Raw genomic sequence first — 10,899 nt, 5'->3', positions numbered from 1 at the left:
GCCATCAGTACTAACTTTTTTAAAAGTCGATGGTTTCTTTTTCTTATAGGATTTATAAGATTTCATTATGTTTGGATCTAAGAATTGATTTTTAAGTTTATTTTCAGAACTGGAATCATCTGTCTGATTTTTCATTGTAGGTGTAAGCAGCAAGTGATTTCTTCCACTGTAAGTAGACAAGTTATCTACTGACAATCCAATTGGATCTTTGACTAATTTCTCCATATTATAGCAAGATTGGGATTTTGATAGAGATACATTTTTTGTACTCCCTCTTTCAAAGTTTACAAAATTGTGACATAAAACATCAACTGGCTGCCCTATGAATGTATCAAATTCTTCTCCAGTTGATCCTGTATATGAGCATCGCGAATTTCGTGGCGAATAGACAGTTTCATAAATGCGTTCTGGAGTATTATTAATATCTTTTACTTTATCGTGTTCATTCAAGTTAGGCATTGCCCTAACATTCAATCTGTAATTTGCATTTTCTTCTGATGTACTGGGTTGTGAATTAAGAGAATTTCCAGCATATGATACAATTCTATCAGAGTCAATATTGCAACATTGCCGAGGTTTAAAACCAGAATCTCCATCAATTCCTTGAGGACGATTATTTGATACAGACATGTTAGTTCTTTGAGAATTTAAACCTAAGTTCACTGGAAAGTCAACTACTAAAATTCTGTCTGATATATTAGAACAATCATTGTGAAATCCTATTCCAGAGTCACTATTACTAGATGTTGTTACTTCACTGTGATTACTTGGTTGTGGAGAATTAGCATCAAAATCATTTCCATTGTGATGCAAATCATCATTTGGATTGGCATCGAGCCTTATATTTCTCATCATTTCTGAGACATCTTGACCATTTGCTGTTCCATTGACGATCTTTTTATTTTTGCCAGATTCTAGAGAATTTGCAATTTCTGAGCACATATTCAAATTATACATGCTTTGGATTATATTTACAATATATTCAGAAGTATTGGGAAACTCTAAACAAATATTAGAAATCATGTCTTTAGTGCAAGATACATTAAATGCTGAAGCTGTAGCCACATGTTTATTATGATCCGTTAGTTTAGTATCAATCATAAAAATATGGCAACTATTAGATACTGTTATCACGTCGTTACTAATTGCACATTCAATATTACAATCTTTACTTGAAGCTCTGTTTTGAATGGCATTTATATCAATATTTGCATTTATTTCACAAACTTCACCATTTGCATAAATAGCACTGGTCACTAATCCAAAGAATCTTTTGTCTTTTTCTGAACTATAGTTTACATAACTTAATCTGCTAGCAGGATATTTAGCAAGTATTTTATTATTTACATTTTTTAATGTTAGAAATGATGGTTGTATAGTCATTAAAACAATAGCAGGAGTTCTTTTTTCTTGGCGCAATCTTCGAATGCAACCACGAAGGGTTTGTAGTTTTGAGCTTGCAATAATGTGTTTTGGCATTTCTATTGTACCTAAATATCCAACAAAGACATGATATTCTAAAATGGCTGTATCCAAATCCTCATTGGATATACATGTGTCCAAAGTTACATTATCTTCTCTTGTTAAAATTGAATTGGGAATAACTTTAGAAGGAGAATACACTATGGCGCTCACATTTGAAATATCTCGACAATGATTCATGCAACTCAAATCATCATTCATGTCAGCTGACAAAGGAGATGAATTTACAAATAATGAATCATTTACAGATTTAGGCAAGCTTCTAGCTGGACGCTGTGATCTAACCTTTGTGGTTGTTTTATATGTGTGTCTTTTGCATAAATCCCATGGAGTTAATAAGTTCCTCATCTGAACTGTCAGAATAATAGTTCTCTGCTATTGCCATTTTTATAGTACCACTTGCATTCCCGATTAGTTGCACAACTGAATCATGTGGTAGTTTTGAAACATTTAAACCATTAACAGAAATAAGAAAATCACCTGCTCGTAATCCAGCATTATCAGCTGGAGAATTAGTAACAATACAAGAAAGAATACAAGGTTGTTGCCCTGAAATTGTAAAACCAAAACCATTGTGCCCTCTGGCTACTTCTACAGTTCGTATACCATAGTTAGGTCGCTTTTTACGACGTCTGTAGGAATGCATTATAAGTATAATAATAACTACATGTAAAGAAGTATCTCAGAATAAAGAACTTCAAATGCAGACATAAAATATTATCTTATCCAAATTACGCAGATTGATGCATAAAGTATTATTATTTGTTAAAAAACTTTTAAGCCCACTGCTTTTCAATGTATGTTAACGTCACTAAAATATGCTCTACTTTCACTAACTCAAGTTATAAAAAAATCAATTTTAAACACTAGTTCAAATATATTTTTTAAATTATATGAATTATATTTAAAATATCCCACACATACCATTCAAAAAAATATATTTTAAATACAATTCTTAAAATAATTATAGTAAACATAACCATGTAAATAAAAACAAAATAACTGTCAAATGCCAAACACGCCCTGGAAGTTCACATTTTTACCACAAACGGCGCTTGATGCACTTTTTTCACATTATGTTGGTGCTACTGTACATTCGAACTCATCGTTGAGTTTGAGCAATTACATTTTTGGCGCCATGATGGTATATATTTTGTTTAAATCGTGATTGTTACAAGGATTATAATTAAACAGTTTTTTATATGAAGTGTAAAATATACAATTGTGTTACTAGTTCAGTGAAGTGAAATATTAATTTATGTGCTATACAATCAATCAAGTAATGTGTTCATTTAACTACATTGCAATTGTAATCATTGTAAAATTATTTATATATAGTGACAAAAAGCTAATTATATAGTGAGGATAATCTTAATTAATAGATATTTAAAACTTTTAATATTGAGTGAAACTTTCTTTTGATTGATAATGTTTTTTTTTTAAATCTGGCATTCTAAAATGGAACCAATACAGATGTATTGGTGTGACATAAAAATTGGTGAGCTTTACTTAAATTTATATTTGAAATATAGTTTACATTTAATATTGAGTATTCCAATATTTCATCTATTTACAACATTTTCAGCGAAATAAATTTTTGCATTTGAACTCTTTTGTAAAAGACTCAAATTAAATCAATATAATTTGAGAATAATCAATTCTTTTCTTATATCACAGCAGTTGTTTGTACATCAGTTTTCAATTTTGCAAATTTATGCCTGACTAAAAATTCTGATACTATTTCAGCTACTTCATGAGGTCTATCTTCTTGTACAGCATGTCCACATCGAGGAAGTACTCTCATTTGAAATTTGCCTGAAAGAAAATAATGTAAACCAAACTAAAAGTAAGTGCTAAGTTCATATTTCTAATATTTGCAGAAAGCAATGTGCAAACCTTGCATTTGTCCAACAGTTAAGGTACGATCAAGGCCATCTATACTGGCTAATAACAGTAATTTGGGTACAGGCACTTCTAAGAACATGTTAGAGAGTCCTTTGAACCACCCGGGCCAATGTTGTTCTGTTTGTGATAAGTTAATACGCCAACTGTATCTGTAAATATTATTAGATAATAACTATGTGAATGTAATTTCTGAATCTGGTTGATATATTCATAATCATTAAAATAGTCAAAAATTTACTGGAAGTAAATACTTTTTTGTATCCAAGATTTGCAGTTCTGGTGGTAGAGGTGGTTTGAAATTTGATGCATTTGTATTGTTTAATTCCTCATTATCTTCATGTTCCTCTTCCAAAATACAATCTGGGTTTATCTTTTCACCAAGACTTTCTATTACATCATCCTGAGTGCTAGATTTTGTAGTTTCAGGATTATTCCATAGTTCTGAGGAAGCCAACTGTCCTGTTTTTACACTGAAATACATCAATAGTTGAAATATTCTAGAACTTTTATTTCAATGATCAAGTTTAGATGTTAAGAACCACTGAACCATGTGTTATTAATAGATTTAAAATAATCTTACTTGATAATTTGTCCTTGCATTGAAACTTTAGCAGAGTCTAAGTTCCTAATTTGCCCACTACGCACACTAAAATTATAAAATAGTGAATAACTCCTAGAAGAGTTTATTTTCATATATAAAATATAAATTATAGTATTATAATACCTCCATTCGATTGCATGCTCAACACTTTTAAAATGAGATGGTCTGCTCCTTAGAAAACTTTGCATACTTGCTAATGCATCTAAAGCAGTTCCTTCAACAACATCAATTACAGACAAACCTTCAAACAACAAATTATTCAATCAACATTAGTTCTTAGAATAATATGAATTAATTTTATGGGATCCTTTTTTACCTACCTATTAAGCAGGTGTCAAGAAGTCTTTGACTTGCTATATGTACAGCTATAGCACCGCCCATACTATGTCCAACCAGGAAGACATTTGAGTTGACATTTTTATCTTTCATATGTTGTAAAATAACGTCTGCAACATCTCTGCATTGAAATTACATATTTGGAAATAGAAAGAAATTCTAGATTGAATATTATATTTAAATCTTACACAGATAATGAATCAGCTGATAAATCTTTATCATCTGCTGTTTCTGTTTCTCCATGCCCTCGCAAATCTATAGCTAGTGTTTGACAGTGAATTAATTCAGTGATAGATGTCTGAAAAAAGATTATTTAATAAAGTTTTAATGAACATTTTGATTCCTATAATGGGTATAATTTTTTTTTTCAATTACGAACAATTATTGTTTTATTTTATAAAGACTTGCTGAGAAATACTAACTGAAAAATGTGCCCAAGTTAAGGCAGAGTAACCTCCACCATGCAACATGACAATTAAAGGAGAATCATTGACTTCTGATGGTTCTGATAAATATATGCAAAATTTTCCTCTTTCTGTAGTGACAAAATCTCGATTGTTAAAATATTGATTCCAATGTACAGGAGTATAATCTCTTTTCCGACCTCCATGCAGATCTCTTTTATTCCTTAAAATATAAAAGTAGATTAGTACTTTAAAATAAAATTGATTTTAAAACAATCTTATTGTAAGAGATCAATGTATATATAAAAAAATTGAAACTATTCAGAGTAGGATTTATTTTAAGTCACAAATAAGTAACCTGGAAATATATAATGACTTTTAGTATTAGCATAGATAAATTTCTGAGGGTGCAAATAATTTTAAGTTACATTTTTATTCTATTTTATTTTTGTTAAGTCGCTTTTATATAAATATATCAGTATTTACATGGGATGCATTGGTGGAAGCCTGTTTTTCAGCATTGCTTTTTGTAAAGATGACATTTTAGAAATTTAAACCAAATTATTCATTTGATATATACAATATCCTTTTAGTTACTAATAAATATATAAGTAACGCAAATTCTTATAACATTCTAATTGTATGATTTATTATGACAGATAAACATTGAATATCATAGATAGGTAAATTATTTTGAACGTAGATTGGCATCTTCGAACAAAAACTTGTCTGTGAATTTTTTGTTGTTGTTTCAAATCTTTTCTTGCATAAACGCTACAAATGTTAAAATGTTGAATTTGCAACATTTGCAAATTTGTAACATTTATAAATTTTCTGATCAAAAATGTTAAATGTCTAAAAGTTAACGGAATTTTTGTTAAGAGATTATAACGCCCTTTAAGACTTTGGTAACATTTAAATGTCAAATGCCAAAAATTAGAGTATGACCCACTGAAAACAACAAGTAAAAGTATGTAAATGAGGCAGATAAGAGAAAGTTTAATAGCGCCCAGTGCACATTGTGCGAGCTTATGAACAAATAGTTTTATTTTTAATACGTACATAATCTTTTTATTCATTAAATTTTAACGTATTAACAATGGACAAAATTACCGACATAAAACGTAGAAATATATCAAAGTTTCGAACAATAATGAAGTATCTACCGAAAAAAATCAAAAAGTACAGAAAGTACGACGTCGCCAGCTGTTGTATATAATATTTTTTTCTTTGCTACTTGATTTGTTGGCATTTACACTAATATTGCCTCTATTTCCGTCGCTGATGGAATTCTACAGAGTCCATGACTCTATCGGTCTCTATATAGCTGGTTTTCAGATAACATAAAAACCTTTCAAAATCTTGTTGGAGCTCCAGAAAGGTTCAACTCAGTCTTGTTTGGCGGTGTCTGTCTTAGGTTCCATGTTTAGTTTTCTTCAATTCTTATTAGCCCCCTAGTTGGAGGAATATCTGATGTTTATGGAAGAAAACCTGTTATGTTGATTTGTCTGGGTAAAAAGATTTTTATTCTTTTATATGTGTACACAATCACCAAAATAATTCATTGTTGACTGAATTTTTAGACTGGCATATCGATATCTTACATTGTTTGGGCTTTGTCATCAAATTTTGCTTTGTTTATACTAGCTCGATTTATAGGAGGCATAAGCAAAGGTAATGTTTCTTTAAGTATGGCAGTAATTGCCGATGCGTCTAGTGGAAAAGGCAGGACAAAAGGAATGGTAAAATAATCAAGTTGAAATAGTGAATAGGCTTTTTATTACTTATAATAATTTTAATATCATTTGAAGGCTTTGGTGGGTATAGCATTTTCTTTAGGATTCACTATTGGACCTCTTATCGGAGCTTTATTTAGTCAATTGACAGACAAAACAAATGTGGATTGGTTTATGTACCCAGCTGTATTTGCATTTTTATTATCGATTGCTGATCTTCTGTTTGTGGCAGTGTTCTTTAATGAAACACTTCCAAAGGTATTATACACTTATTTATTTTCTAAGTTTGTATTTTTGGAAAATCATCATTGAAATTAAAACTTTATAGGAACATCGTTCAAAGGCTACTGTAACAACTTTATCACAGGCTACAAATCTTATTAGCATACCTAAACTTTTCAAATTTACTGCTGTTTCAGCATTACATAAAACAGACAAAGACAATTTAAAAAGATTAGGTCTGGTTTATTTTATATATCTGTTCTTATATAGTGGACTGGAATTTACTCTCACATTTTTAACCCATCATACATTTGGATACAGTTCAATGCAACAGGGAAAAATGTTTTTCTTTATTGGTATGAGATTTTCTTTGTTTGTTAATAGTTCTATCATATTTTGAGAGTAATTTATATATTTTCATAATTAGGCATAATAATGGCTATATTCCAAGGAGGATTTGTGAGACGAGTACCTGAACATAAATTAAAATCTGCAGCAGTTGCAGGTCTTTGGCTTATTGTACCCGCTTATGGTTTTGTTGCATTGTCTCCAATAGTTCATATTTATTTCTTATACATTGGACTTTTTCTATTTGCAGTTTGTAAGTTTATTGTTTAGTAGATTATTTATTTTGGGTTGATGTATTATATATAATGTAAAATTTTCTATCAGCTACTGCATTTGTTGTTCCATCATTGATGTCATTAGCATCCAGATATGGAGGAGTTGAACAAAAAGGAACAGTTATGGGTGTGTTCCGATCATTAGGAGCTTTAGCTAGGGCTGTTGGTCCTGTTATAGCATCAATTGGTAAAATTGCATAAAATGTAAATAATAAAACTTGTGCTAATTTGGTTGTGTTTTTTAGCATTTTGGAGTATTGGTTGCTCTTTGACATATTTAGTTGGTGGTGTTTTACTGATTATACCAGTATTAATGTTGCAATTTTCGAATGTATAAAACAAATTACTATAATAACTTGACCAGTATTACTATTAAAATATCAAATGATGATAATAGTATTAATGAATGTGGTGAATAGAATGATCTGATGTTATTTATGACCTCAAAAGTGTGAATGTATCATATGTGAATTATTAGAAAGACGGATATCTTTAATTGTTAATGCATTAATATATTATAAATTATTCAAAACATTCAGAAAATTTTATAAAAAAATATTTATTGGAAATCTTTTATATATTTATATGGAAAAAATATATATACAAATAAATTTATACTACATTAAAGTGTTTAAAATTTATATTCAAATATACAAAATATTATTTTTTACACATTTACTTGATATAGGTTCTCAAGAATGAACCTGAATAATTTTTCAAACATTTTTTTATACTTAATCATACTTTTATTTTCACTTTGAATCTATTTGCAATGCCAAATAAAACCAGAAACATATCTACAGGTTTATTATAATTTAATACAATATGTTCTACGTGCTTAAAATTTAAAATGGACGGATTATTTATTTGGATTATTTTGTAACTCAATAGCTGATATCTCTGATATCATTTTACTTATAACTATAAGATCTGTGAAGCGTAGCATCATGTGGGTTTATCAAATAATATACCTACTTTAAAACTATATTGCAATTTCATATTTTGTAAATATATATATAAATATTTACAAATAAATTATTTGTGCAGTTGATAAATAAAAAAAATATTTATCTTGACATATAATAAATGAACACTTGAAGTCAATCATGTTAGATTTTCTTTTAAGGCCACAGTAGTTCAATATTAGGCGATTGCATTGCTTTGAATATCTGATATTGTGAGTAAACGCATAACCAACAGTAAATCTGTGAAAAATAGACATATGTTATAGTAATGTCTAAAATATAATATAATTCAAAATATTATAAAAATTAAATTTACATTATATGCCATCCATATCCAGTCAATAAGTGTTGCATACACCGAATCCAACTGAAATAACAATTATTACGAGTTAAAAACATATTCATGTGCATTTGAAAACTGCTTAAAAAACAATTCTTACATATATGTAATAGCCTCCTAAAAGCCACAAACCAAAAATTAATTGGAATGCTATGATCAAAGCAAATGAAGTCATCCATGGCAACATTAGTCCACGATTTCCTTTTCGTATCCCAATAACAAGTAATCCAGAAAAAAGTAATAATAATAGTAGGTAAAAAATAAAAAAACCTCCCACAACTTGCATGGCTGAAATAAGAAAATTAAATTTGTATTAACATAATCGAAATCATGTGAATTAAAATTTTGTTCATTGAAGGAATACTTACAATAACGGACATCTGTTTCAAATAAAGGACTGTATAATTGTGTAGAATCTCCTCCAGCTAGCATATAACTAATCATTGTTATTAAAACTATAGAAAATGCTGCCGTGTAAACAGCAACAGCATAACTGCCACTTCTCACTGTATTCGACCAAATACATGGCGACCAACAAGATTCTAGGACAGGCATTTCTGTAAAACAAATTGTAAATAATTATAATAATTGATACATTGACAGCACTATATATTACACATATATATGTTTTGTTTATATATTATAATATTACACATGTTTTATTTTTAAATAATAATTTTTAATTAATAAATTAATTTCCAGGAATAAAAATAAATTATTGTTATTTATTGTTTATTTATTTTTCTTCTGTATATAAAAATATACAGAAACATGAGGGCACATGAGGGCTTAATGTAAACATCACTATTACACAAATAATAAATTATTAGTAATTAAGAAAATAAAAGACGGTTCTTACAAATTACCTATAATATAAAAAATAACAATATGTTTCCTAATTTAGAAATAAACAAAAACGTGTAAGTCCATAATTGTTAACGCCCATTTCTACTAAATAGTTTTACGTGTTTGGCAATTTAACCTTTAATTACCTATTAACTATGACGTCGTCAAATATTTAAAACAAAAATTCAAATGAAACAACTAAATTTATAAAACAAGTTGAATAAATAAATAAACACGACACAAAATTCAGTCACAAGTTAATTGTCAATAAATAACACAACAACAGAAACAGCGAATTCGAATCGTCGGTCATCGAGTCAACGTTGTCACGCCTTTCGGTCAAAAACAGTTAATTCGGCAGTGGCGGAGTTAAGCTTAAAAACTACAATTTAAAAGACTTTTTATAAGATAAATAATATGTAGTATTTTAGATATAATTACATTTAACATTTAAACAACACTGAATTATGAACGCAAAAACACCTATTGTTTCCTAAAACAACTCCAAACTTTTATGTAGCTCTGCACAATGTAGAGCAGTATGAGTATGATTTGCCGCATATATCCAGTTCATTACATAAAATTAATAATTTCAGTATGTATATAAATATAGGTATATAAATAATTGTATGTAATTGTAATAAATGTAAATTAATATTAGTATATACCTAATTGTTCCTGAGTATTCTTAATAATATATTAAGTAAATTAATAATTATATTAATAATTTTTCCTCATTCAACCGATGTCACCGCGATAACTATATATTATATTAAAATGTTCAATAATTTGTTAAACTAAATAGTGATCTCATAAAATAACCAAAAATTTGTCAAACAAAATAATTATATTGTAAAAGTATCTATACTTATTGAATTGTTAATTAAATAAAATATTTAAAATTTGTAAAATATTGGCATGAGCTTATTATCATACCATTATACTGACGGCTTGTAAATAAATAATGATATATATTTATTTTCAATTTAAGCTGAGTATATTCAATATATGTTATTAATTTACCTTTTTCAGGTAAAATAAATATTGGGATAAAGTAAAAATAAATAGAGAAGTAAAAAATAGTTCTTATATCAATTATATTATGTTATTTTTTTTATTTATATTTATCAATTGGACATATTTCTTTCGAATAAAATGCAAATTCTAAATGTTGATCGTATGCAAAAATATGAATACATTTCAACAAAACTGTTATTATCTTCAAAATAAATTATACGATCAATAACATGTTATTTTGAATTATATATAGCAAGAATGAATAAAAAAAATTAAATGATTTATTTTTACTCTTCTGTTCATCTTGCAAAAGTTGAAATTACCCGTCGAACATTGATAGAGTTGCATAATAATTACTATATAATTTGAATGTTGAGCAATTTTAATTTTTAATTTAATATATAATTTAAATTTAAAACTAT

At 28.2% G+C, this 10,899-nt stretch overlaps 3 protein-coding genes and 1 long non-coding RNA gene across 7 annotated transcripts; 2 read left to right on the top strand and 2 right to left on the bottom strand.

The window, feature by feature from the left end:
* The first annotated feature begins 2,787 nt into the window (after positions 1-2,787).
* On the top strand, positions 2,788-9,195 carry LOC113363465. Of its 2 annotated transcripts, none has more exons than XR_003365900.1 (3): positions 2,788-2,980; positions 3,229-3,328; positions 9,076-9,195. It is a non-coding gene; the product is annotated as an uncharacterized LOC113363465 (long non-coding RNA). The 2 variants fall into 2 exon arrangements; XR_003365899.1 differs by lacking the exon at positions 9,076-9,195 and adding an exon at positions 3,397-3,529.
* Positions 3,134-5,357, bottom strand: LOC113363460 (protein phosphatase methylesterase 1-like). The gene is made up of 9 exons (XM_026605961.1): positions 5,215-5,357; positions 4,747-4,951; positions 4,513-4,622; positions 4,309-4,445; positions 4,112-4,229; positions 3,968-4,033; positions 3,639-3,857; positions 3,379-3,536; positions 3,134-3,297 (listed from the first exon to the last, which is right to left on the bottom strand). The coding sequence occupies exons 1-9, from the start codon at positions 5,268-5,270 to the stop codon at positions 3,149-3,151; spliced, it is 1,218 nt and encodes a 405-aa protein (XP_026461746.1). The 5' UTR covers positions 5,271-5,357; the 3' UTR covers positions 3,134-3,148.
* Positions 6,152-7,789, top strand: LOC113363461 (major facilitator superfamily domain-containing protein 10-like). Its single transcript, XM_026605962.1, has 7 exons — positions 6,152-6,239; positions 6,312-6,470; positions 6,540-6,722; positions 6,793-7,042; positions 7,114-7,287; positions 7,359-7,496; positions 7,555-7,789. Exons 1-7 carry the CDS (start codon positions 6,225-6,227, stop codon positions 7,644-7,646), a joined length of 1,011 nt encoding a protein of 336 aa, XP_026461747.1. The 5' UTR covers positions 6,152-6,224; the 3' UTR covers positions 7,647-7,789.
* Positions 8,355-9,743, bottom strand: LOC113363462. 3 transcript variants are annotated; one of them, XM_026605963.1, is made up of 5 exons: positions 9,607-9,743; positions 8,983-9,171; positions 8,715-8,902; positions 8,591-8,641; positions 8,355-8,514 (listed from the first exon to the last, which is right to left on the bottom strand). In XM_026605963.1, the coding sequence occupies exons 2-5, from the start codon at positions 9,167-9,169 to the stop codon at positions 8,431-8,433; spliced, it is 510 nt and encodes a 169-aa protein (XP_026461748.1). In that variant the 5' UTR covers positions 9,170-9,171; positions 9,607-9,743; the 3' UTR covers positions 8,355-8,430. The 3 variants fall into 3 exon arrangements, with proteins under 3 accessions (XP_026461748.1, XP_026461750.1, XP_026461749.1); XM_026605965.1 differs by having other exon boundaries at positions 9,481-9,614; XM_026605964.1 differs by lacking the exon at positions 9,607-9,743 and having other exon boundaries at positions 8,983-9,189.
* Positions 9,744-10,899: the final 1,156 nt, after the last annotated feature.

Source organism: Ctenocephalides felis, unplaced genomic scaffold (assembly GCF_003426905.1).
Source record: "Ctenocephalides felis isolate EL2017-DRISC unplaced genomic scaffold, ASM342690v1 CF-g0.4_SCAFFOLD_00845, whole genome shotgun sequence".
NCBI classification, from domain to species: Eukaryota; Metazoa; Arthropoda; class Insecta; order Siphonaptera; family Pulicidae; genus Ctenocephalides; species Ctenocephalides felis.
This window is presented reverse-complemented; position numbering and strand designations above follow the sequence as displayed.

What these genes read in the sequence shown, in the direction of transcription:
- LOC113363460 (XM_026605961.1), bottom strand. Translation starts at nt 5,270, where the DNA reads ATGTCATCTTTACAAAAAGCAATGCTGAAAAACAGGCTTCCACCAATG. An exon ending in CTTCCACCAATGCATCCCAT is followed by an intron (nt 4,952 to 5,214) that starts GTAAATACTGAT and finishes TTATATTTTAAG; the next exon opens with GAATAAAAGAGATCTGCATG. An exon ending in GAGCATGCAATCGAATGGAG is followed by an intron (nt 4,034 to 4,111) that starts GTATTATAATAC and finishes TTATAATTTTAG; the next exon opens with TGTGCGTAGTGGGCAAATTA.
- LOC113363461 (XM_026605962.1), top strand. An exon ending in AAGGCAGGACAAAAGGAATG is followed by an intron (nt 6,471 to 6,539) that starts GTAAAATAATCA and finishes TATCATTTGAAG; the next exon opens with GCTTTGGTGGGTATAGCATT. An exon ending in AAAAATGTTTTTCTTTATTG is followed by an intron (nt 7,043 to 7,113) that starts GTATGAGATTTT and finishes TTTCATAATTAG; the next exon opens with GCATAATAATGGCTATATTC.
- LOC113363462 (XM_026605963.1), bottom strand. Translation starts at nt 9,169, where the DNA reads ATGCCTGTCCTAGAATCTTGTTGGTCGCCATGTATTTGGTCGAATACA. An exon ending in TGAAACAGATGTCCGTTATT is followed by an intron (nt 8,903 to 8,982) that starts GTAAGTATTCCT and finishes TTCTTATTTCAG; the next exon opens with CCATGCAAGTTGTGGGAGGT. An exon ending in TAGGAGGCTATTACATATAT is followed by an intron (nt 8,642 to 8,714) that starts GTAAGAATTGTT and finishes TTGTTATTTCAG; the next exon opens with TTGGATTCGGTGTATGCAAC.